Below are 25,209 nucleotides of genomic sequence, written 5' to 3' on the forward strand. Positions count from 1 at the left end.
CCAATTATTAAAAAGAAGTCGACATTAAAGACTAATTTCAACATCTTAACTGTAATTTTGAGGGCGCAGCCACGGAGACAACCGCACGCAACGACCGTTACCCCCCGCGCCGCGACAAACAACCACACCACCCACGGCGCAAGCGCAGCGGCAGCCACAGAACACCGGGAGGAGGAGGCGGGGTTAACGGCTTCCCCCCTGGCGCCTGCGCACTGGCGCGGCTGCGCGCCTCAGCGAGAGCGGAGGCGGCGGTGGCGGTGGAGGTGGCAGCGGTGGAGGGCGGCAACGGTGAGCCTCTTCTTCCTTCCTCAGCCGCCATTTCGGGATGCCGTGAGGGGGATGCGCTGCTGCCCCGCGGGCTGTGTGGCCCTGCCGTCGCTCGGGCCGGCCCGAGCGACGGCAGGGCCACACAGCCCGCGGGGCGGGGCGGGAGGTGTTCTCACCCCGGCCGGGCAGTGTGGGCCGCCCTTCAGCCCTTCCAGCCCGGGATCCAAACCTCTGCTCTGAACGCGCGCCCTGAGTTTGTGGGACAAACTCGTCACGGGGCATCCAGAGAGGACAAAACTAAGCTGGGGAAAAAAGACACTTCTTCCAGTGAATGTAGACCCTGGTATTTAACTAGAATATGTGTTCTGTAGTCACTGTTTTGGTGAGGTTTTAAATGTAAATGATTTTTTTTTCCTCTGCTGCATGAGTCGGTGCCGTTGTACTGGATGTCAGTGTACTTAAGGTTCCACTAGTACTACCAGTCTTTTATGGATAACAGAGTAACTTTATCTAGTGCTATTGTACCAAGTTCTGTGTCCTGACAAATAATTTCTGTCTTTATATAACAGAAGTTATACTTCAAAGCCTATCATAAGTAAAGAACATTATCAAAATAATTGAAGTGTCATACCCTTTGCATTTTACCTAGCTTTTCTAGCCATCTCTACCTGTTCAGGACCAAGGCTGAAAGAGGCAAGGACCATTAGATCAGGATGATTGGACTGGGGACTCCTGGATCATGTTAATTGCGCAGGTTTTTTTATACTGTTTCAGTGGGTTTTTTATGATCATTTATCTAATCTTTGTGAATCTGCAAGTGTTACAGAACTGTTACCCAGGTCATCACTTAAAGACTGAATCACTTAAGTGGGAAACACCCAGAAGGCTTCTGAAAGGGCTAGGGCTCAAAAATGAAACAGACTTCCAAAATTCAGAATACCATTGCATCATTGAATGAATTTGTGGTCTGTTGGGGGCGTATCAGAAATAATGTATGATATGCTGGTTTGTATTTCACATTGCTCGTGAAAGTAGAGATGCATAGAAGATAACGTGCTTTATAATACTTAAGAATATGGAAGACATTTTTAAATGACTGTGGGATCTTGTAACTTTCTCATGTAGAATCAAAACCATTTCATATTTGTTTTTGCAATAAACCCCTAGAACAAAGCATGGAGGACTAAAATACAGAAAGGATAGATCTTGGGTTTAAGATTCTAATCTTCTAATTTAAGATATTCAAAGTCATTTAAACCATACTTAAAAATAGACTAAACTGTATGTCAGCAGTTTTCCGCAATAAATTACAGTGAAGATTCTAGTATTTTTAAGCAAAAAGGGCCTGAGCTGTACACTGTATTTGAGAATGTGCTTGTGTGTAACCACACTATTGCTTTTCAGAGCCTTTATGTACATTGAGGTCAGTGTCTAAATGTGGAATCTTGTATATGCATGTATCTTTCAAGACTGAGCCTCTGCACTTGTTAATGTTTTCATGTTATGCCTTTTCGATAATCGCAAAATGTGGGGAAAAAATCTGGTAACTTAGACTAAGCTTTTAATACTTTCTAAGTTTTGGTTTTTTCAGAGTGAAGGATAGGACAAACTTCCATGTTCCAACAAGGAGAAAACAGTGCAGTCCAGAACAGGGGGAGTAGAAAATAAGAATTTGTAAAAAAAAAAAAAAAAAAAAACCCATAATTATTTTTGTGTTAATCTCTCCTTTTGGTAGGCTGTATATCTAAGAAAAGATGGCGGATCCTTGGCAAGAATGTATGGATTATGCAGTTGCTTTAGCAAGGAAAGCTGGGGAGGTAAGTATTAACTTTTTATAAATAATAACATTATTTATTGAGTCTAGTATGTGTATAGCTTTTCAAGGAGTTTGATGTTGGATGTTCTTCTGTGGAGTATTTTGTCAAAAACATAAATTAGCAGAATCATTGAGTGATGTTCAGGTTCAAGATTGGAGTGTCTTTCATGTTTACAGCTTCGTTAATTCAAAAAAACAACTGTCGTGGTTTAAGCCCAGTCAGCAACTCAGCACCACGCAGCCGCTTCCCCCTCCCCGGTCCCAGTGGGGTGAGGAGGAGGAAAGGGAAAAAAAAAGTAAAACTCATGGGTTGAGATAAGAACAGTTTAATAACTGAAGTAAAATGTAATACTGACAATAGTAATAATGAAATATAATAATAGTAATGAAAAGGAATATAACAAAAAAAGGAAGGGGGAGGAAGAAAAAAAACCCAGTGATGCACAATGCAATTGCTCACCACCCGCTGACCAATGCCCAGTTAGTTCCCGAGCCACGATCCACTGAATCCAAAACACAGCACTGTACCAGCTACTAAAAAGAAAGTTAACTCTGTCCCAGCTGAAACCAGGACAACAACTTTGCACTTTTCTTTGGACCAGAGTCCGATTAAAGACTAAGGAGTATCTTTTGTTCCTTAAATTTGATTTAAAAAAAAAAAAATTCTGAATTGTGGTAAACAATGAGCATCTCTGTTTCTCCCCTTAAACCGCACCTGCCTACCTTATTACTTTACCACCTGAAAGCTGTTGACAGTCTTTCTTGCGAACACCTCAATCAACTTTATGCAGTGGCTTTTTGTTGGCACAAGATACCATATCATGTTCTCTTCATGGAGACTGCTTTACTTCTGTAAATAAGAAGCATCCCTTGCAGTGGCGGTACTTTGCACATTTGTGACCTAAGATGGCTTAGAACAAGAAAGACTTTGCACATCTTGGCAGAGCCTCAGCATAAGAGTGGTTACCAAATGTTCAGTTCTTGGTAGTTCTGCTTGGTACATTTGAATGCTATTGCAGCCAGATGAAGATGTGTCGTGGTTTAACCCCAGCCAGCAACTAAGCACCACGCAGCCGCTTCCCCCTTCCCCCTCCGAGTGGGGTGAGGAGGGGGAAAGAGGGGGAAAAAAAAAAGTAAAACTCGTGGGTTGAGATAAGAACAGTTTAATAACTAAAGTAAAATATAATACTAACAATAGTAATAATGAAATATAATAATAATAATAGTAATGAAAAGGAATATAACAAAAAAGGAGGGGGAGGAAGGGAAAAAACAAACAAACAAAAAAAACCCACCAGTGATGCACAATGCAAGAAGAAAATTAACTCTGTCCCAGCCGAAACCAGGACAAGATGGCACATGTACTAATTCTGTCCTCTGGAGCTGCAGAATCTGCAGAACATTGTCCCTGCAACGACCTTATTAAAGTCTTCCCTCAAAAAATCTTTCTAAGTTATAGTGAAATAATTTTGTGGGCTGTGAGGCATGGATTCTTGCTTAAGCTGATTCTGATAGTTCTAACATCGTAAGTGCAGGGTCTGGGTAAAAATAGCTGACTTAAGCTCAGTCTTAAGTGTTTCATTCAACTCTGGTATTTAAATTTATAAATCTAAAACTTGTCCTGACAAAATAGAGCTCAGTTTCATTTACCAGTGGATCTTCTTGTAGTACTTAGATTTAAGGTCATGTAAAAGTTTGTGCTGAGTAGGGAGATAGATGATAGATAGAAGCAAGCATAAGCCCCAGCTCCTGCAGTTAAATCCAGGTTTTGTCACTGCTTGTGTTTGTGTTTTGTATGTGTAGTATAGAAAATTACAGTAAAAATGATGCTCAGATTTTTGGGAAAACTCATATTTTCCATACAGTTAATGGAGAAAGTTTTTTTTTCTTTTCTTTTCTTTCTTTTTCTTTTGTTAACAGATAATCTGTGGAGCACTCAAAGGAAAAATATCTGTTATGACTAAAAGTTCACCAGTAGATCTAGTGACAGAAACTGACCAAAAAGTAGAAAACTTCATTATTTCTTTGATAAAAGAAAAGTATCCTTCTCACAGGTATGGCTTCTTATCAATACACTTGTGATAGAAGAAGGGGAGAGGTGACTGGAAGAAGAAAATGGAAAGTTTACGATTTTGCTTGGTAAAATTTCATTACAATTGTCATGCTGGAAAGTTACAGAATTCTCCCTTACCCTCAATGTATTAAGTATTTTAGAGTAGTAGGGGGTTGAAGTTTTGCCCAGGGCTGTAGGAACAAAACAAGGTGTCCCCAGGGTCTACTGGCATGCGTTTAGCCTTGCTCAAGACTTGGGCTGAAAGTCAGTTCCAGTTGAGCCAGCTGTAAGTAACTTCTTGGTTATTTGTGTTGGAGAATCAAAGGTGGCCCCAAGGTACCTGGAACCCAAATTTCTTGTCTGCTATTGGCTGTTGAAACTAGCATGCCTTTGCTATCTGTGCTGGATGGGTCCCATGGTACTGAGTGTGCCTTTGGCAAATCTCATACAGTTTAAGAACATCAAACACCCTTAAAAGAAGACAGGATCTTCTCATTCTGCATAACTGAAAGTCTGTCATACAAAATACTGATTTTTTTATTGCTCTTCCTCTTTTTTCCCGCTCCCCCTGCCCTCCTCCCCCTGAAATAAATTTATTCTTGAAGGGTGAATTGTATGTATTTTACTTACTTTTACTTACAAGGGACTTTCTTTTCCATTTTGACATAATGGCTCAAGTTTAATACAGTTTCCTTAAAGTGGGTTTGCTAATTTTTCTTGCATTTTCTTGGAGATTTTCTTATTGTAGCTGTAAATGTGAAACGTAATAAATATGCATAGAATTGGAAGAACTGAGGTGATGCAAAATGTCAGTAACCTAACCAAATTAGTGTAAGCGTACAGACTTGTGGAATGACCTTGAAATAACAGTTTCTGTGACATTGATAAACATTTTAGAATATTTTAGCTTCTTTTTATATTAGATAATTGATATCACATTAGACATACTGGTGTTGAATTTCTCTTTCTAATGAATTACTCATCCACCTATAACTATTCAGTCTCTCTCTTCTCTTTGTGAAGATCCGCTGCTTTTTGGAACCATGCTGTTTCTCTCTGAGCAATCATCTTCACTTCCATAGTTAATCATAAAACTCCTAATCAATATTAAAGGGACCGTATTTGTTTACTCTCAGCAGTTCTCCTCATTTTACATGTTTGTGGAGGAAAACATGTGTTTGATGCGTACTTTTCATAGGCTGAGTAATACGTGATAAATTTAAGAACATGCAAAAGGCATAGAAGAGAATTCCACCCACTTAGACTCATCCCAGTAATTTTGCAGTTGAAAACAAATACTTTCATGAGCAGCAAAAATTGTGAAATTTAGGTTCCTGTGGCGCTGTGCCTTGTGTATCCATTGGGTTTAGTGTTATGGTTGAACATGCACTCTACTGGCTTCTTCAGAATGAGCTCTGGTTTGGATTTCATCCCTTTACCATGTTACCATTTTGTAATGCTTGTAAAACTAAACAGTTTTGAGGCTAACAACTTTCTGTCATATTTGGGATGAAATCAGAATACAAATTTAACCGTTACTGCAGTGGTCTAACCAGATGCATATGACCACAAAGGCTTTCTTCATTAAAACACAAGCTAAAATGTAGTGTTTTATAGCACGAATAAACTGAAAGGTATAAATAGCTACAAGTATTCTGACCAAAATTTGATGATGCTGTTACTGGAAGAAATTATGAAAACGTCAATCTTCTGGATGCTATTCCAGTAATGGATATTAAAATATAAAGTTCTTTTCCCCACATATTGTGCTTGTCTCTGACATCATAAATATTGATACAAGCTTGGTCGGATGTGGTTGGTGCTTTCCAGATAAATTGTGTATTTCTCAGCTTTTCACATATGATCACTGGTGGTACAAAAACCTGCATCTCACTTCATGAATTTTAATTTCAAGGACAGTGTTGTAATTCAGACATTTTAAACAATTTCTTTGTATCTTTTAAATGTGTTTGCTACTTTAGCTTCATCGGAGAAGAATCTGTTGCAGCTGGAGGGGGCAGCATTTTGACAGATAACCCCACATGGATTATAGACCCTATTGATGGAACTACCAACTTTGTACACAGGTCCACCTTTCATTTTTTTATGTTAGCAACTTCAACTGATTACCTTTTTTTCTTTCTCCAGTTCCATGAAAGTAAGGTTTTTTCACTTTTAAATTGCTTTAAAAGAGATACGATGAACTTATTAATAGTTACAAATTGCTATTTGCATTTATTGAGAGCCATTGGGCAGTTTTTGTAATCATTTTAGTATTTCTGTAAGTATTATAATAGTCTCACTCTGTAACCAACAGCAGTTGTTCCAGGAGAGGCCTGTACTATATAGCCGGGGTCAGCAGCCTTTGGCGCAGGCGCCGAAGATAGGTGGGCAGATTTTAACGGTAAAGCAACAGGACTCAGAATTAGGAGTTGCAGCATCTTCAGAGAGGCGGCAACAGCTCCAAGTGCTGATTTCTAAGAAATTTCAAATTCATTGAGATCTAAGAGCCGCTACCATGAAAGAAAGCAGAATATCACCAGTAATTGTCTAGTGGTATTTTGCACCAGGATGAGGAGGGGACTTTCAGTGTAATGCTGACTGCCTATTCCTTCTGTCTTTGAAACATGATATATTTTGGCCTTGATGAGCTTTTCTGAGCGTACTTGATTCCAATTTTGAAATGACTGCTGCTGTGTGCGCCACGGCTTTAAACAGCTGCTGGATCCTGCTGAATAACACGTTCAAAAAGCTGTAAGAAAAGAATCCATTTTGCTGGATTTACAGACTTAAAAGTCTGTATTTTTTGCAGATAGTAATTAAAGCAAATGTTTTGGAACTGCGAATTTTGAAGAGTAAAAAATAATAATAAAAAAAATTAATTGGTTGATCATTAAAAACTTAGACTGAGATGCAGCCCACCATGTTCTATATACTCCCACTGCCTTCACTCTTCCCCCTGCATTCTTCCTTCTCACTTCAATATCTGTCTTTCTCGTTGCTTTGGTGGAGAAAGTGGAGGTGGGGGGAGAGGTGACTTGCTTCTTTTGATGAGACCAGCTTGTTCCTTGTGAGAAAGTTTAGTAGCATAGAGGCTTTCTTGTATTCTTTGGCTATAAAATGAGAGTCCCTAAGCTAGTAACAGCTGTAACAGGGATGACAGTCCCTAAGCTGTAGCAGGCTTAGTTTCAGTGAGTGGAAAAGTATTTTAAATGGTAATCGGTGTTGTTGGGTCTATTTTTATAGTAAATTGTGCAAGTTCCAGAAAACTAGTATTTTCTATGTAGTCCAAGTTTCTTTTTGAAATATACATTACATTTAACTGAACATTGTTTTTATTAAGAGTAAGTGTGGTAATGAAGGAAGCATAGTATGTCACTATAAATTAGTGAAATGTTTTGTTTTGTAGGTTTCCATTTGTGGCAGTTTCAATTGGCTTTGTTGTAAACAAAAAGGTATACTTTTTATTACTTAATATCTAATCAATCAAAACTAAATTAATTCCTTGTTGCTAGTTATAACTAAGATCTGTATTTTCACAGTAAATAGGAAGAAAGGAAAAAAACCCTCAAGGTATCTTTACTTTTTCTTGCAGATAGAGTTTGGAATTGTGTATAGTTGTATAGAAGACAAGATGTATACTGCCAGAAAAGGAAAAGGTGCATTTTGCAATGGTCAAAAACTTCAAGTATCAGGCCAAGAAGGTAAGCTGAACTGAGTAGCTTATTTCTAGTAATTACATTCATTTTGCAAATGAGGCATCAACAGTTTTAGACCTGGATATATTCCTGTTTCTTATCTCATAGTTCTGTTTTGCAAAGACGGGCTTTCTTTGGCCATGGGTTGTTCAGTTTTGAGAAACAGCTTTTATGTTCTCTTTGCATATAACGTGCTTGTGATCTTTGCAAAATCAGGACTCGGGGATTGAAGATTTTACTCTCTGTGTGTCTGTGTGTTGTGGTTTTTTGTTTGTTTGTTTTTAATTCCCTGTATGTCTGTAATCCATCTGTGATTGTTCTTTAGAGTCTGTAACAAATCTACCAAAAAATTCAACTTCTTCCAGGTGTGAACTAGTGGTTTAAATCAGTATCACTCTTGTATACTTACTACTCTATGTAAAGTAAAATCCACGCTCAAAGTGGTACCTTTAAAGATCTGAGGACTGTTCTAATTTTTATAGCAATAGAATTTTATTTACTAATGACATCAATTAATGTATGTGCACAATTGAACCAGATCATGCTTTGTTTGCTGTATTTTATTTTTTCCTGCCATTTTCCATTTAAGAACAGATTTTTATACATTCAATATATGTAATATTTATATTAAAATACCTTACTTTTATTCAGTCTTGTAAGAAAGCAATGAAGTAAAGTCTGCTAATTACTGTTATTATCTAAGTTGTGCTGTTGGAAAAGTGAGGTTTTCTTTCTTTTCCAGACATTACAAAATCCCTTTTAGTAACAGAATTAGGATCAAACCGTGATCCAGAGACAATAAAAATAATTCTTTCTAACATGGAAAGACTTCTCAGTATTCCTATTCATGGGTAAGATACTTCCTATTTTTTATATTTACTGATAGTGTTAATATTGTAAATATGTAAATATGATCATTTTTAGGAAGAATTGGTTGCATTACATTTGACACCTTAAATGTGAAATATGATTTAAATGTTTTTGTCTAGTAGCTTCTGCAGAAAAACTCTAAGTGTGTTTAACTTCTTCAAGCTGGGACATATATAAGGGAACCCTAACAATCAGTATTGAGAAGCGAAGCATGTTTGGGTTTGTAGGACTACAAAGTATTGTGTTTACTAGTTAAAAAAAAGAAATACAATTTTGTGCTTCCCCCACCACCACCCGAAACACACAAGGAGTAAAACTGGATAAATAGAAGCTTTATTACATTTCTTAGTTTCCTTTCCCTGTAGTAATGAAAATCATTGGGGTTTTTATATATATCAGAAGACAAAAGTAGATCTCGCTTTCCTCTTTCAACATGCTACAATTTTTTTTTAATTTGTCCAAGTAGTTGAAATTGTCCATAAACTGCTGTAATTTTGGTTACATGCCCTGCTTTCTCTCCTCCAGAAAAGCCAAAGCCTACGTTTCCACAAACCATTTTACATCTAAATGTGGTTTCTGTAGACAGGTTTTTGTTACTCAACCCTACTTATGTTTCTGATCTAAAAGGGGTTGTAGTTTTATGCTGAGATTCTCAGGATTCTTGTTTTGACACTTCACATGTAGATTTTTTTCTACTTTCAAAAAGTCGTCTGATGTCATTAAAGAATATATGCTAAATTGTAAGGAGGGAATACATTTTAGATACATTGTCAGTTCAACTTTGGTATTTTATTTGTAAACAATAAATTGAGATTGGCGTTGATTTAACTTGCTTCTTGCAGTAGCTTAGCTGCTATCAGTTACAATTTAATGTACATTTTAGTGATAATTGAAATAATTGCAGTTATTTGTACAAGTCACACTAAGTGCATCAACATTTCCAAAAGAAACTGGAATTTGTAACACAAGGGTTTCGTTGAAGTTATCCAGACCAAATTTATGCTGTGTAATTTATTTTTTGTGATTACTGCTGTTAGGGTTTTTTGCAAGTCAGAGATGCTCTACTGAGCATCACCAGAGAAACTGAAATAACTGGTTTTTCAATGCTGAGAACAGTGTACACTCTACTTGTATTCTTGTATTCAAAAAGCAAAGTAGAATATCTGTGTCGTGGTTTAACCCCAGCCAGCAACTCAGCACCACGCAGCCGCTTCCCCCTTCCCAGTGGGGTGAGGAGGAGGAAAGGGCAAAAAAAAAAGTAAAACTCATGGGTTGAGATAAGAACAGTTTAATAACTGAAGTAAAATATAATACTAACAATAGTAATAATGAAATATTATAATAATAATAGTAATGAAAAGGAATATAACAAAAAAGGGGGGGGAGGGGGGGAGAAAAAAACCAGTGACGCACAATGCAATTGCTCACCACCCACTGACCGATGCCCAGGTAGTTCCCGAGCCGCGATCCGTGCCTCCCGGCCAACTCCCCCCTATTTATATACTGGGCATGACGTTCCATGGTATGGAATACCCCTTTGGCTAGTTCGGGTCAGCTGCCCCGGCTATGCTCCCTCCCAGCTTCTTGCACACCTGCTTGCTGGCAGAGCACGGGAAACTGAAAAGTCCTTGGCTGAAGATAAGCGCTACTTAGCAACAACTAAAACATGAGAGTGTTATCAACATCATTCTCACACTGAATCCAAAACACAGCACTGTACCAGCTACTAAGAAGAGAGTTAACTCTGTCCCAGCCGAAACCAGGACAATCTGTTACTGTTTCATGGGTAGCTATCTTCCATAATATGTGTTAGGTTAAGAAGCTGTTTAAGATGTGCTTTCACTCCAAAACAAAATTGTTTAGCAGAATTCATAAATATAATTTCTGGAAATTTGCTATATTTGGAGAGCTCTTCAAGTTACTTAAGCAAAACTTCATTCCCAGTTTTTTATTTGTTTCACTGCAGCATTCCATCACATTTTCTCTCACTCAGTTCACTTTGCGTATGATGCTTCTGTGTTCTCTGTGCAGTGTACATAGACATTGTGACTTTCTTACAAACTGTTCTCAATTAAAAAAACAACTATGCCTCCTTTAGGATTAGAGCCGTTGGTACAGCAGCTGTGAACATGTGCCTTGTGGCAACGGGTGGAGCTGATGCCTATTATGAAATGGGGATTCACTGCTGGGATATGGCAGGGGCTGGAATCATCATTACTGAAGCAGGCGGAGTACTGCTAGATGTATCAGGTAAATACATGGGCATGCATGATACTCTTTTGTCCTTTTTAATAGCTAATTGGGAGCAAAACATAGCTGAAATGAGAAGGCAGAGAGGTTTTTCAGTCTACTTTCCAAGTTACCACTACCGAACAGAGTTCCCGTCCAGTTAATAGACATAGAGAGAGTCAACTGTATGTTCTTAAGCTACAAGACAACCATTACTCCCTTGGCTGAGCACCTGGGAGAGTGAAAAAAGACAGTAAACATACAACAAAGAGAATTTAAATGTAGCTCGTATGAGATACCTGTTGTGTTAAGTGCATTTTTATCCAGGGGCAAAACACGGTCCTAAATAGTAATGTATCATTTACACTTGATTTTTTCAATGCTCATTTTCTTACCAACTTCTGATTTTCTCCAGATATAAGCTAGTTACTTTGCTTGCTTTGATTTCTAGGTGGACCATTTGATTTGATGTCTCGAAGAATAATTGCAGCAAGTAGTCGAGCTATAGGAGAGCGAATAGCCAAAGCACTTCAAATAATTCCTCTGAAAAGGGATGATGCAACTAACTGAATACCAAAACTACACCTTAAATGTAATTCTGTAATGTTGCCTCATACTCCCATGTGGTGGTTGTTCTATACCTTGAACCTGATAAAAAGATAGATAAATAGACAGTAGTCTTTCAGTACTGGTGTGACTGCTAAGTAGTGTTTTGAGATTGGACCAAAAGTAAGCTTTTACTGTCAAGTATTTTATTTAACATCACAATTACATAAAGATCTATAAAAAGAAGCAAATATATGCAACTAATTTTCAACTTTTATACTACACTGGAAGGCTTAGCAAGAGACTCTTTGTTGTATAGATAAATAAAAATCTCTAGTTCCGTGACAAAATCCACTGTCTTAACACCACATCATCACATGTGATCCTGAACCCAAAAAGGTGACAGCATTACTGTTTATCCAGTCTTTCTCTCTCTCGTCTGTTGTTTTCTTCAGTGTCGTCAGTGTATCCATTTCCTTACCTTGTCACAGTTTTTGTAGAGTTAGTTCACACATTTCCAAACTTTTTTTAGTTGCTTGTAGTTTTGGCTCTAATTTAAAGCCTGTATTACTTAGCTGTCATTGTTTTCGTATCATCATTCTACCTTTCTTATGGTAGATAAATACAATCTCTTCTTTAGCCTCTTATGTGGCCAGTACGCTTGCAAATTCATTACAATTGCAAAAATAATAGTTATTGTGCCAGAAAATATGTGCATCTCCCAGAAATAAGTTCTGAGCACACTTCTATCACCAAACGGACTTACTCTAAATTAAAATGAAGTATGATTTGCATGTGACCATTGGAATCAGCTGATACTAGGTCCTCTATCTTATCCCTGGCAGTTATAATTCCTGTTAATTTTGCTTGGGTTTCTCCATGGATGAGTGTGTTTCAAAGTCTAAGGGATCATTAAAATCCAAGAGAGTTTTCAGTAACTCAGCTGGCAAAAAAATAAGCCCGTAGTCCAGATTTTTTACATCATTTTCTGTAAGTTATGAAAGCAGTGACCAACCAGGATCAGGTTTCTGTTGTGTTATAGAGTGTACAGGCACAAAAGAAGATACATATCTAAAGCTAAAGGGTTTATAAATTTAAGAAATATTATTAATTTCATTCTTGGTGTCAATTGTTCTAAACTTCAAAAACTATACTGGTTCTTTGAATTTTTGTATTTAAGATTGTTAAAAGTATCAGTGTGCTGTTCAAATAATTAATGCACTTTAAAAAATATATTTAACTTAGATCAGTTTTTAGACTGATTTTTCCGTGTCTAAAGTTTCCTAAAGAAAGTTGTCTCATTGGTGGTCCAGTCAAGACACAGCAATGCTTTGGAAAGCCTGACTTTTTGTACTGCTGTACCACTATTTTTATTTTGGAAAATGGTGTTCTCTGTCTTGAAGTTTCAACAGATGTCTTATTATAAATTTCAGTCTTTTATATCCGTTGATTTTTGGAGATTTTGCGGAAGTATTTAAGTTAAGTTGTTAATTTTTAAGTTGTATCTAATGCCAGATGATTAACATTAATGAGATCAGCCTGATATTTAAAGGTCTTGTCAAAAAGCCAGACTTAAATTAATTTTACTTTTTAAATTCCCATTGACAAGGATAAATTCCATTGACAAGGATAGAAGATTAAATTCTGTTGACAAGGATAGAAACTTTTTGAGCATTTCACTGTAACTTTATTGCTGTAAATGATGTGAGATCATCATTATTTCTTGAGAAGTATGTCTACTGTACCATTTCTGTGGCTTTTGTATAACAAATTCTGTGTAACTTTTTAAAACTGATTTATTTGTGAAATGGAGACATGTCTAAAAAATACTTGAGATGGGAGAACACATTCAAAATAAATATGCTTTAGCAGCAGCAGCTTCAGATGTGCTTCCTTTCTTAACAGTCGTCAGAGTAGAATGCTGGGTCCCAACAAGCTGGATTTGTGGGCTTCAAACTTTCTCTGAGTTGAACACTCTCGTCTTGCCCTCTGATGTATATAGATCATAAACTGTGGTGCCTTTAGATAAGTGGGAGTATGTATACACCTGCAATAGGTTTTTAGAGTGAATATTCCAACACCTTGCATGAGATCATGGTGCATTAATCATCTCCAACCTCAGAGCTCAAACTGTACGGATTGTCTTGCCTGTGATTTGTTTTGGAGGCCCATGAGCTGGTAGCTTTCTCACTGTTAGCTTTCCTAATAATGCTCTTTGAGGAAAAATTTATATGAATTTCCCATCTTGGCCCTCTCCCTCTATTTGCGTTGGAGACCAGCCTAATTTTTTTTGACTCTCTAAATAGCAGCTTTTATCAATTGTCTGCTTTGTGTTTAATTTCAATCTCCCTTTCTGGGGGATCAGAAATCCCTGTTGTTTGCTACTTTGCTAAGCATTATCTTCTCAGATAACTCTTCATCTAATATGTGGCCACTCCTTTCATCATGTGAAAGGACACCGAAATGTAATTAGAACATTTAAAGGCATTTTCTTTTTGGTTCTGTGCTACCCTGCAATTTTGGCAAATTTTTGTAGTAAGTGTTTTTTGTAGTAAAACAGAGAAGTAATGATTGCTGTGTAATCAAAATGCTTTTGAGAGATTATATATGAGAGGTAGTCCCTGAATGTTCAAAACAGTAAAGTACCTGGGTTTGTTGCTTTGAAAGATGGAGTGACAGAGATAATAATCTTAGATTTTTTTTTTTATATAATTTAAGATAAAGTTATATATTTACAAGATAGCTTTTGCTGGGCAATGAGACGATCAGAAAGGAAAACCAGTTACCACAGATTGAACGGACTGTCAAATTAAGATCATGAATATTCCTCATGAAGACATCAACAGTCCAGCATACAGGAAGATTTCTTAAATTGCTTTTCAGTGAACAACTCCTGACTTCAGCTGGCAAATTCTACTATGGTTTGAATCTCAACTCTGATGAACACTCAAAACTTACAGTGCAAGAAGGAGATCAGGCGGACAGATTCAGCAACTGGAGCAAGTGAAAAATTCCAAGAAATACTACTGGAAATTAAAGGACCATATGGGCAAATTTAACCAGTCCCTTCACCTTTACTTTGAGAATTTGACTGAATGATCAACATCATCACTGTAGTTGCTACAGAGCCTACTGCTCTTCTTAACAAAGGTCTTCGGAGTAGGGGTACTGATTTTTAGCCTGAGATTAAAACAATCAGTACTACAAAATAGGTGATACTGATTTTTAGCACTGGTATGTATGAAAAAGGGGAGGTGGCCTTAGTCTGCCATCCTGGCTGTCATCCCTGTTCACTAGCCCTCTCCATTGATTGATTTGCTGATAGTTTGTGATTGTTTTCTATGACAACCTGCACAGCTGTGCTCTTTCTTCAAAGCAGGGTGTTCCAGTAGATTAAATCCTTCAGAGCTTTTCCCAGCACCAAATATTGCCAAAGACGAAGTCATAAAAGGCTTCACGCTCTCGTCCAGCCCTGTTAGGCAGCCCTGCAGAAAATCCCTCCCCTGCCCCCACCCCCCAACGAAATACGGACTATTCTTCATAATATCTGTGACCCAAAGCTATGGTTTTAATTCTGCATAGTCTAATGCCTACGTGTGAACTAGCCGTTCTGACTAGATGTAAAACAACAACCTGTGACCTCAGTATGAAGCAATTTAAATAAGGGAGATCTCTTTCTTTTCCTGAGCTTCTTCCCATACTCTCAGAGCCAGCTGCTAATTCAGGTCTATTCATTACCTGTGAGTGAAGCAATTGCTTCGTAAGTCTGATCCTGTTGCTAAAGTGCCAACAGGCAGCTTTCCAACAGCGCATTGGTTTTGGTTCTACAGCAGTTGGCATGGCTTCCTTTGTTTGCACAAACTCCAGGCATCAGAAGGATATTGTCAGTGATGTGACACCTCAAGAGTCAGCCAGATCTCCTGGACAACGTATTCCATTCGATCTCTGGATTACCACTTGTCCTGCACCAAAAGTGACAGTGAATGTAGTCTGTCACATCACTTTTCGGTTTGTACAATCTTCACACAAAGATCCGCAGCTTCTCAAAGATCAGCAGGACCTTCTGAATGTCCTCTGTGCCCACTGTCTGCTGTGTGCCTGCTACAACAACAGGGCAAACAGAATCTGACACACTTCAAAGCCATGTGCAATATCCGGAACAAACAAACTGGAGGACTGTGCTCAGCTGAGAGCACGTTATGCCACTGTATTAAAGAGCTACAAGCTCTTGTCTGTTTGAGGAGGATGGATTAGATCTCCCACAGTAGACCAGAAATAATTTCCTAGCGCAATTCAAGCCAGTAAGATGCTAAAAATAATGGTGTGTGTACATCCTGTTCCAGAAGCTTATAGCCTATGTCGATGACCACTACATCAGCTTGAGTTTATACATTGTGTGTCATACTTACTCTTGGTTTGCGCAGTTGCAGTGATGATTTTTACACTGAGATGATTCTCCCTTACACCAATGTTGCTTTGGTTAGGAATCAGGCCTTCTGTACGCCCATTTAAGTGAAAGGAAAAGAAGCCCAGAATACAACAGTGTCATGGTTTAACCCCAGCCGGCAGCTAAGCACCACGCAGCCGCTCGCTCACTGCCCCCCCACCCCTGGGATGGGGGAGAGAATCAGGAAAAAAAAAACTCGTGAGTTGAGATAAAGACAGTTTAATAGGACAGAAAGGAATGAAAAACAACGATAATGATAATAATAATATGACAATAGTAATACTAAAAGAATTAAACTATACAAAGCAAGTGGTGCACAATGCAATTGCTCACCACTCGTTGACCGATGCCCAGTTAGTTCCCGAGCAGCGATCCACTCCTCCTAGCCAGCTCCCCCAGTTTATATACTGGGCATGATGTCATATGGTGTGGAATATTCCTTTGGCCAGTTTGGGTCAGCTGTCCTGGCTGTGTCCCCTCCCAGCTTCTTGTGCCCCTCCAGCCTTCTTGCTGGCTGGGCATGAGAAGCTGAAAAATCCTTGACTTTTAGTATAAACACTGCTTAGCAACAACTAAAACCATCAGTGTGTTATCAACATTATTTTCCTGCTAAATCCAAAACACAGCACTATACCAGCTACTAGGAAGAAAATTAACTCTATCCTAGCTGAAACCAGGACAAACAGCAACTACTGTACCACAGCAGTAGGGACGAACAGAAGCCTACCCCCTTTTTATGCAGTGGAAGATCAAGGTTTATGTTCTGTTCTGTCTGTCTTTAGCTCGGTAGAGACTGCACTTAAAACCACGTAAAGCAGTTAATTTAGAGGAAGCGATGCTACCTCAAATACGTGAGAACTGAGTTCATAGGAGCTCTCCCTCAACTCGCTGTGTTAAATCTTCCTCCTCCGCCGTCCCTTGGAGAGGGGGTTCAGTACTACTTGTCCTGCCAGTGTGGGCAGGCGGAGTTCAGTCTCGGAGGAGACTCACGCAGACGCCCAACAAGCCGAGGACCTCACCATGCCTGAGCAAACACTAGATGGCAGCCGGAGCCAGGAGAACACCAGCAGGACCACGGTTCCTTCTCCATAGGTAAGATTCCCTTCTCCGCTCCTCCCTCCCATCCTCCTCCTGCCCTCTGTAATTATCGGTGGATACAACTAAAAGCACATCTGAGAATTAGTCAAAAGAATTATACCACAAATTTTGGAGGACTTGGGCTCTGTGTTCCTGTGACTTGACGAGAAATTTGAAACAGGACTTGTGTCAGCAGCATTTTCGGTGTAAGTATATTGAAGATTGTGGTATCTATCACAAGAACATGAATCTGAATTGTAAAATAAGATAAAAGCTGTACAAATTATCAGATTATACTGCATTTAAGGCTGTAGTCATTTCCCCTAGATTTTTGCTGTCATAAATTAGGACATGGCTTTTAGTAAGCCTTTTTTTAAACCTACCAGATAATCTGGGCAAGCATGCATCTGTCTGTATGCAGATACAACAGCCCTGGGACCACAAACCCAGACACAAATGAGCAGCTCTTTATGATCTTTGAGATGCAACTGTTTTATTTTCCAAAGAGAACACAAGCCCAGTATTTTACCTCCAAATGTGTTGTGATGATGTAAAGGAACTTTACCAGCTGTGTCTGCATTGTCCCTATACCGTATAGCATATTGAGACTATATTTCTCAGAACCTATTCAAGCATGGATAGGTAACTCATTCCCTTATTTCGTTATTTCACAGGTCTTTGTGCTGCATCTTATAAAAAGTTTCTCTGTATTTGTGACCTTGCCCAGGAAGTTAGTGGCCTAGAGATTAAGTGCCAATGCATTACTGACTAAAGGTTCACTATTTATGTCAACGTGGCTGGTTAAGGATTGCCTCAACAGTGTTGTCAGGAAAAGACTTTCCTGCCCTCCCTGTGGTACGTCTGGAGATGCCCTGCTAGAGCACGCCATCCAGAAGATGCCCAGCGTTAGCATGCTGCCAAGCACATCTGCACAGGCTGTTGGGCAGGCCTGGAGGTACCCTGCTTCCTAATAGCGAGTAGCAAAAGGAGAGGTATGTCCCGGAGTGTCTGCAATGTGCTTTCAGTACAGGTCAGGGTGACTTAAAAAGAGCAAGTTACTCTCCGTGGATCAGCATGATGTAACTCTTCTACCATGACTTCTCTATGGTGTTGCAAGACAGCTACACTCTCCTTCCTCCAGCTATCCTCAGTTGCAAATTCCCCTTTGGAAAAGAGAAAAGCTCCAAATGCTGTTTCTGGCAGTGGGGACCTTGGCTGAGGACAAATAGCTGCAGAAGGAGAGTCCCAGCTGAGGAAATGTCTCAACCTGGGGAATGCATGGGGTGTACGATCTTGGGGAAGGTAGGAGAGGGGCTGGCCAGAGAAGGCCAACAGCAGCAGGTAGCTGCAAAAGGGACAAGAGGTCCTAGTTTGGGACCAGCTTATATTAGTTCCTGCAGGGAATTTTTCTAGTTTTAGAAAGGTCATTCTTTCCCAGCTCTCACGATGAACAGGCAGGGTGACATCTATATAGTTTTTCTATATAGCCATATAGAAAGCCTCTGTAGAAATTTTCAATTTTCTATAGCTTTTCCAGAATAAAAAAAAGTTAATTCAGGTCTGTGAGTTCATCAGGATGACTTTATTTATTATTAATGGCAGAAACCTCCACATTACTGAATGTTTGCATTGACCTCTTGTAGGCGAACAGCTAAAAATACTTATTATTTTCACCTCACTACTGAAAGCTAAAAATAATAAAAACTCCCTTTATTTCTGCTTCATTATACTTGAAATTGTGATTACAGTTCTGAACAGTCCTCCAGCAAAACATGTTTAAAAGAGAGTAATAGTTAATGTTATTAGAAATTCCTGTTTCAATATTTATTCAGGTGTAATTAGCAATGTATTAGCTGTGTAAAAGTAAATTGTATCCCACTTCATCTGTGCACCTTGTTCGGCTCACTACGTTGAAATGGAATTCATGATGATAAACTGTCATAGCAGGGGGAGGTTAAAAGCTTTACTTCTGTAGGCACTTAGATCTTAATAGCAGTTTCCACTGAAAGGAAGTGCAAACCCAGACATAATGATTCCCATCAACAGTCATTTGTGTATCTGACACTGAAAAACGCTGCTATTCAGGCAACCAAATCAATTAGAGAAAATATGTTTTCCACTAGGGTGCACTCCTGTTCGGTTAATTTCTCCTGTGTTTTATTTAAATGTCATGGAAAATGAATAACTAGTAGACTCTATCAGAAGTATTTCTTTCTGCCCCTTGTGTACCTGCCAACTACTAAGCCTAATACTTGACATTTTAGGAAATGATAGCCCAACTCTATACTCAAGTTAGTTCCTCCAGTTCAGCAGGCTCTGTCACTAGTATTTATTTCTTCTTCTTCCTAAAGTTTTCATTGCAATCTCCAATGCACCTCAACTGAAGTCATGTTGATTATGTCTCCTTGGGAATCCAGAATAGAGAGTTGATTGCCTAGTTTTCCCATGCAATAAACATGGAGAACTAGGGTCTCCTCAAAACAGAGCAGTCGCCAGCTGGAAGTTCTTAAAATTAATCGGTAGGCAAAGCTGAAGAATGACAATGTGTCTTGAATCCTTCTCCTAGCAGAAATTTAAAACCAGACCTAAAAAAAGGATGTAGCAGAGACTGAAGTTGCCAGTGAAATGAAACTCACTGAGAGTTGTTAAATATAAATCACATCTGTCTCAGGAAGTTCTTGAGCTGAAAGTGGCTGATAGCTAGGGGTGTACAGGGTGGGAGGTTTTTTGTGGTTCTCCTGTTCTTATTGTGGTACTGCAGCAGAAACCATTTTTTCACATGGCCAGAGACAAAGGCACCTACCTTGTGCAGGAGGCAGAGCGCGCTCACAGCTCACAGGAGTCCACATTTAGTTCCTTTTCTGCTTGAGGACACTCAGACCTCCATTCCTGGAGAGTCTCCTAACTACCAAAGAAGAATTTGAGGTTCATTGGACTAGAGAGCAAGCAAGAAAGACTTTAGGGCTGGAGTTTGCTGGGTAGGCTGCATACCTGGACATGAAATGGAGAGTCTTTGGTTCCAGTTCCTGGTCCAAGAACTGCTATGCATTTTAAATGAAAGAATTACAGACAAAATGTACAAATAATGGGAAGCAGAGAAAGAAATCACAGCCTCCTTCCCTCTCTCATGTAAGTGCGCTCTTCACTGGAGTGCTGATTTCTGTAGGCTAGGATATCCTCCTCTCTTCCCCTTCAGAGTGACACAACTTCAAGAAGTGCAAAAAAAAAGACCATAAAAGTACATCCCAGTCTTTAAGCTTCAAAAGAAGGTGGTGGCCACAATGGTGTTTTCTGTAGAGTCTGATCCTGGTGCCGCCAGGCAAGTATACTGGGAGAACTTCTGGACAGAGCCTCTCAAGAGGCTTAGTCTGATTTTTGGTCTCAGATAGGTAAAATATTTGCCAAATTGGAAAGTCCAAGATGTTCAGCACTGGCAGTACTAGGCCATTCGGGGCATTTGCAGAGTTGCACCCTCTGGGCACCTGGGGAATTCTCAAGACAAATTATACAGTAAAAAGAGAGATTAGGTGCCTCCAGTGGGAACACTCCAGTGGGGTAATGAATGTGGAGACCTATGCACCTACATTTCACCATGCTGCAGATGCTTCAGCACCTTCTCTGTCCACGGCCGTCGCTGCTGGGTGTCTGGTATCAGCAGGGGTGCTCCGATCCCCGGGTTTGAATGGGACACGGCCCAACTGCACTCAGGCGGTACCTCCTTGGTGTCACGCTGTCATCTTCACTCCTAGAAAACAGATGCTATGGGAAAGTTCAGTAATTATATTGTTCCTGAAAACTGGGAAGCCACAACAGACTTCTTTCCTTCCACTTACAGGGAAAAGAAAATACAATATACAGAACAAACATACAGTACAAAAGCTGACATTTCCCAATCACTGGCGTGCAAGTAATGCAAGATACAGACTTGTTACAGAGGGTTCAGTATAACCTTGGCAGTTGTATGGAGATGTTTGAGGGTTTTTTCCTCCTATTTGTCCATTCTCCTGTGGTTACTTGTTCACTGAGAATTAGAATGAAACCATTTCTGGAATAATCCTGACTTAATGGGAGATTTGGCATTCAGTTCAGCAGCACAGGATCAGATCCACAGTCTGATCCGGCAAAGACATTTGTACATATTTAACTGAAGAACGTGCTCCCTGATTACAGTGAGATGGTTCAACTGCTTGAGCATGCGCACGTGCATTTAACAGGCTATCCATACGAAATCTCTCAGATATTTCTTATTTAGCTTGTATTCTGTGGTAACAAGTCTGTATGAATATCTGGAAAAGGGATTGAACACTAAAACCCATTACTTCCAACTCCACACATGGCTTTGCTCCAGAAGGGTCTGCATGCATGCGGAGCCCTGCGGTTCTGACGTAATCCAGAACAAAGCTTTAGAGAGCGCTCTCTGGAAAACAGACATTTGCATCTATTAGAAGAACAATTTTATTTAGCAGAACAGCTAGGAAAAAAAGTCATTGGTCAGTTTTTCCACAAATATTTAAAACTATTATATTGACTTAACCTTCACAAGAAAAGGCACCATCTGCATAGAAGATGGAACAGAAGATAAGAAAGCAAGAAAGACTCAGTTATGGTTTTAACCTATAAAGAGACTAATGTTTTCTAAAGGTGGCATCAGTTACAATAAAAAACTCCCAAATCAAATTACAGCTGTTGGATAATGTAAGCACCAAATAAAATAAAAGAAGTGAGATTTGCCAATACATTAATAATATTATTTGGATTATGGAAGCAAGACTCAAAGACTAGATAATACTGTGGGCAGATTAATAATAGTCTTTCTTGCAGCCTAAATTGTCTTGGAGAGGAAATTTTATTGTGTCAATCACATATCAAATTTTCTGCTGTATTCATCTTTACCTGAACATACTCATTAAAGATTTGTTTCATTTGAAGGCTTTTTTTTCCCCCCACTTGCTTCATATCTTCCAAGATATGCAAGATGACATGCGGAGGCAGTGTCTCGGATGTGTGACTCTTCCATTACAGTCTGTGAAAATTTGTCCCTGGCATTTCCAAACGCAGTAAAATAAGTGTAAATCCACTCCCACTCTGCCTGTTGTAATGTCTTCTGCCAATGACTTCAGAAACAACATGAACTTAATGAACTCAGACTGAAATATCATTAAAGACAGGATGCATTTATTTTTAAAAGACCATGTAAGGCAGGGCTGTCATAGTGGCAGAGATATTGCAAGCTAATGGTAGAGAGGACATTTTGCAATAGCTTTCCACTAGAGGGAAGATGTTTGGGTAAACTGAAGCTTCATGCAACAGAGTATGCTTGGTTTGGTTTCATTTCAGCTCTTAGTTCACTGGCTGTTTAAAGCAGATACATTCACAGCAGGTACGTAGATGGCCCTGAAGAGACATACGGCAGGTACTTTGTCATATTAAACCAGATTGTAGTTGATGCAATTTGAGCTAATTAGGTGACTGAAAGTAGAGGATGAAACCTAGAAGGGCAAGGTAGTTCTATGTGTAACTCCGTTGATTTCATGCTGGAACTGTAAGTCATGTATTCATGAGCCACAGAAGTGACTCCTGGTAGCATCATGAGAAAATGTTATGTTACTCTGCCAAAATCCATATACATCTATATTATACTTATTTATTACCTAGCCAAGGTCCACATACATAAAAAAAAAATGGTTTGGAGAAGCTAAAATTCATATATAAATTCATGTATGATGAAGTTTCAATTTTTAAACTTTAACTTGGTAAATACTGATTTAACTTGTATCCACCAATTTGCTTTTTTCATGGCTAGGCCAGGAGACCTGGTGCCAAATATTTGCTGCTCAACACCACCTAAATGCTTTACATCACTGAGCCTCCACTTTTAGCAGTGACAAACCAACACCGTGTCAGAGAGGAGCAGGCGGCACTGGTGAACAGCCCCCTTTTCCCCAGCTTCTGGGGGGACAAGTGTTCCGACCACCGGCTGTTTCTTCAGCTACAGCTGGCCTTGTGAGTAGCTGCATGCTCAGCAGCCCAACCCTGCAACACCACAGATCTGAATGGAGTAGTCTATTCTCAAACATCTTTAGTGGATGACAAGCCATTTGATTAATGCAGGTGTATTTTCCCTTCCTTGAACCTCCTAGATGATCCTATCTGTTGGTGGGATGCTATTGATTTTTACAGCTTCATGTACATCCAGTAAAACATTTCGTCGCATGCTTACCTTTAGGTTCACTTGTATTCCCAATGGCATCACAGACCACACTAGGGGAAACTAAGCACGTGCCTGGGAATGTGTCACGACCTACAATGCTACCTGGCTTGCAGGTGGGTAGAGATGGTGACTGTGGTTTGGAGGACTCTGTAATACACAAGGACACGGAGGCTTTTATCCTCTAAATTTCTCTACCTTATTACAGATTAGCACAAATACCACAAAAAGCACCAATAGCAAGTATACCTATGATTAATGAAGTGAATATATACATATATCAAGCTATTACAAATGACAATCAGCAATCAATAATATAGTATCAATCATTAGTACGGAAGCAGTTAATAAGAGCAGCAACCAATTGTATAGCAACAACCAAGTAGGTATATGCTATTACAGGTTACTACAAACATTATTAGTGAAACAACTTATCAACAATATGGCAGCAGATATGATAGATTACTTATATGAGTATATAATACTGGCCGGTATCAAGTGAATTAGACAGATTTCAGAAGGGGCCAAACCATCCCAAAGGAGAGGACAAACTGATCCCAAAGGGGGACCCAACCATCCTAGAGGTGGGAGGACAAACCCCCAAAATTGGGCCCAAATGGAGTCCAATAAGATAAATAGACAGTCTCACTTCGGAGATGATCTGCATCACCAAGCCTGGAGTCAGCCAGGAGTCCCCGGTGAGCATCCAAGTGCTCATAGAAAGTTTGTGTGGGATTCAGCCTGTTTAGAAAAGGAAAAGCATCGTGCAGCATGGGAAGTTCTCAGAGAAAGAGGCCTCATTTTGGATAAAAATTAAGTTTCTCTTAGATCACAGAGGCATGAGAGGGTGTAGGACATCACCACCTTGAGCAGCCAATAGATGCTGTTAATTTCGATTTTTTACCTGTAACAGCCAAGAGATGATGCTGTTTTCTGTTCTTTTAGAACCATTTTATTCTCCCAGACTGTTTCCACTTTTTCAGATGATAAGTTGCTGTTACAGTTTCTTGTTTTGGGGCTTATCGATAGTATCTCAGGATGTCTCTGCTTTCTAGGTACCCAGCTGTACTTCAAAGATGCCAGCGGCACTTCTCAAGGGTGTTTCTGGTTCCCAGGCCTAGTCCCCTGGCTCGCAGTTCCAGGCTAGCAGGCCTTTCTCTGTCAGTATTTTTCAGCAGAACATTTTCTTTTGCTCAGTAATTTTCACCCTTCCAACCAGGCCACCTTTATGGCTGTTCACATCAGGACATATAAAGACTTCAGGGTGTTGCTGGAGCAGAGCCCTCCACCCCAGCAGGCACCAAGGCACATGCTGGGCCTGAGGAGGCAACACTGACTTTTCTTTTTAATAACTGAATTTGCTGAAGCTCTCTTTTGTCATGTTCACTCATTGGAATGATTTTCTCTGTCTTGCTGCTGCTTCTTTTGATAAATGCCTGCATTTCCGTTTAGCACTTAGTCTCCCACAACAAACACATTTTTTTATAGTTCCCTGCCACCAATGTTCGTCTTTTAATTAACAGCTCCAGAGACTGATCAGTGTCTCAGCTATGCCACTGCAAAGCAAGAAGCTTTAACATGAACCACAACAGCAATGTTGGAATTTAATTATGATCACAGCTGTTATAAACAAAGATAAAAGATACAGATAAATAGTGATCTTCACAAACGTCACTAACATTTGATGTGATAGAGGCTTTGATTCTCAAAGCTATGTAAGTGCCTGACTCCACAAACCAGTGGGAGGGTTCTTCTCTTTTTAAAGTCAGGAAAAATGATTTTTTTTATTGCATTTGCAGTCAATTTTTTTTTCTTTGACTGCCTTTAATCACAGCAAAAAGGGAGGGAGAGAAGAGAGAGGGTCAACTACAATTGTCCATCCCTGACAGATGTTTGTTTAAGCTGTTATTACAGACCTCCACTGACGGACACTCTGCAGTTGTTTCCTTCTCCTTGTGCCACTTACGGTTAGAAATATTTTTACTAATGTCTAAAATG

At 39.4% G+C, this 25,209-nt stretch overlaps 1 protein-coding gene across 2 annotated transcripts; it reads left to right on the forward strand.

The window, feature by feature from the left end:
* The first annotated feature begins 271 nt into the window (after positions 1 to 271).
* On the forward strand, positions 272 to 13,350 carry IMPA1 (inositol monophosphatase 1). Of its 2 annotated transcripts, XM_050892303.1 has the most exons (10): positions 272 to 288; positions 917 to 1,021; positions 2,003 to 2,084; positions 4,004 to 4,137; positions 6,119 to 6,223; positions 7,546 to 7,591; positions 7,732 to 7,840; positions 8,577 to 8,685; positions 10,803 to 10,954; positions 11,385 to 13,350. In XM_050892303.1, the coding sequence occupies exons 3-10, from the start codon at positions 2,022 to 2,024 to the stop codon at positions 11,501 to 11,503; spliced, it is 837 nt and encodes a 278-aa protein (XP_050748260.1). In that variant the 5' UTR covers positions 272 to 288; positions 917 to 1,021; positions 2,003 to 2,021; the 3' UTR covers positions 11,504 to 13,350. The 2 variants fall into 2 exon arrangements, with proteins under 2 accessions (XP_050748260.1, XP_050748261.1); XM_050892304.1 differs by lacking the exons at positions 272 to 288; positions 917 to 1,021 and adding an exon at positions 546 to 610.
* Positions 13,351 to 25,209: the final 11,859 nt, after the last annotated feature.

Source organism: Gymnogyps californianus, chromosome 2 (genome assembly GCF_018139145.2).
Source record: "Gymnogyps californianus isolate 813 chromosome 2, ASM1813914v2, whole genome shotgun sequence".
In the NCBI taxonomy this organism is placed as follows: Eukaryota; Metazoa; Chordata; class Aves; order Accipitriformes; family Cathartidae; genus Gymnogyps; species Gymnogyps californianus.

What these genes read in the sequence shown, in the direction of transcription:
- IMPA1 (XM_050892303.1), top strand. Translation starts at nt 2,022, where the DNA reads ATGGCGGATCCTTGGCAAGAATGTATGGATTATGCAGTTGCTTTAGCA. An exon ending in GAAAAGTATCCTTCTCACAG is followed by an intron (nt 4,138 to 6,118) that starts GTATGGCTTCTT and finishes TTGCTACTTTAG; the next exon opens with CTTCATCGGAGAAGAATCTG. An exon ending in ACTACCAACTTTGTACACAG is followed by an intron (nt 6,224 to 7,545) that starts GTCCACCTTTCA and finishes TTTGTTTTGTAG; the next exon opens with GTTTCCATTTGTGGCAGTTT.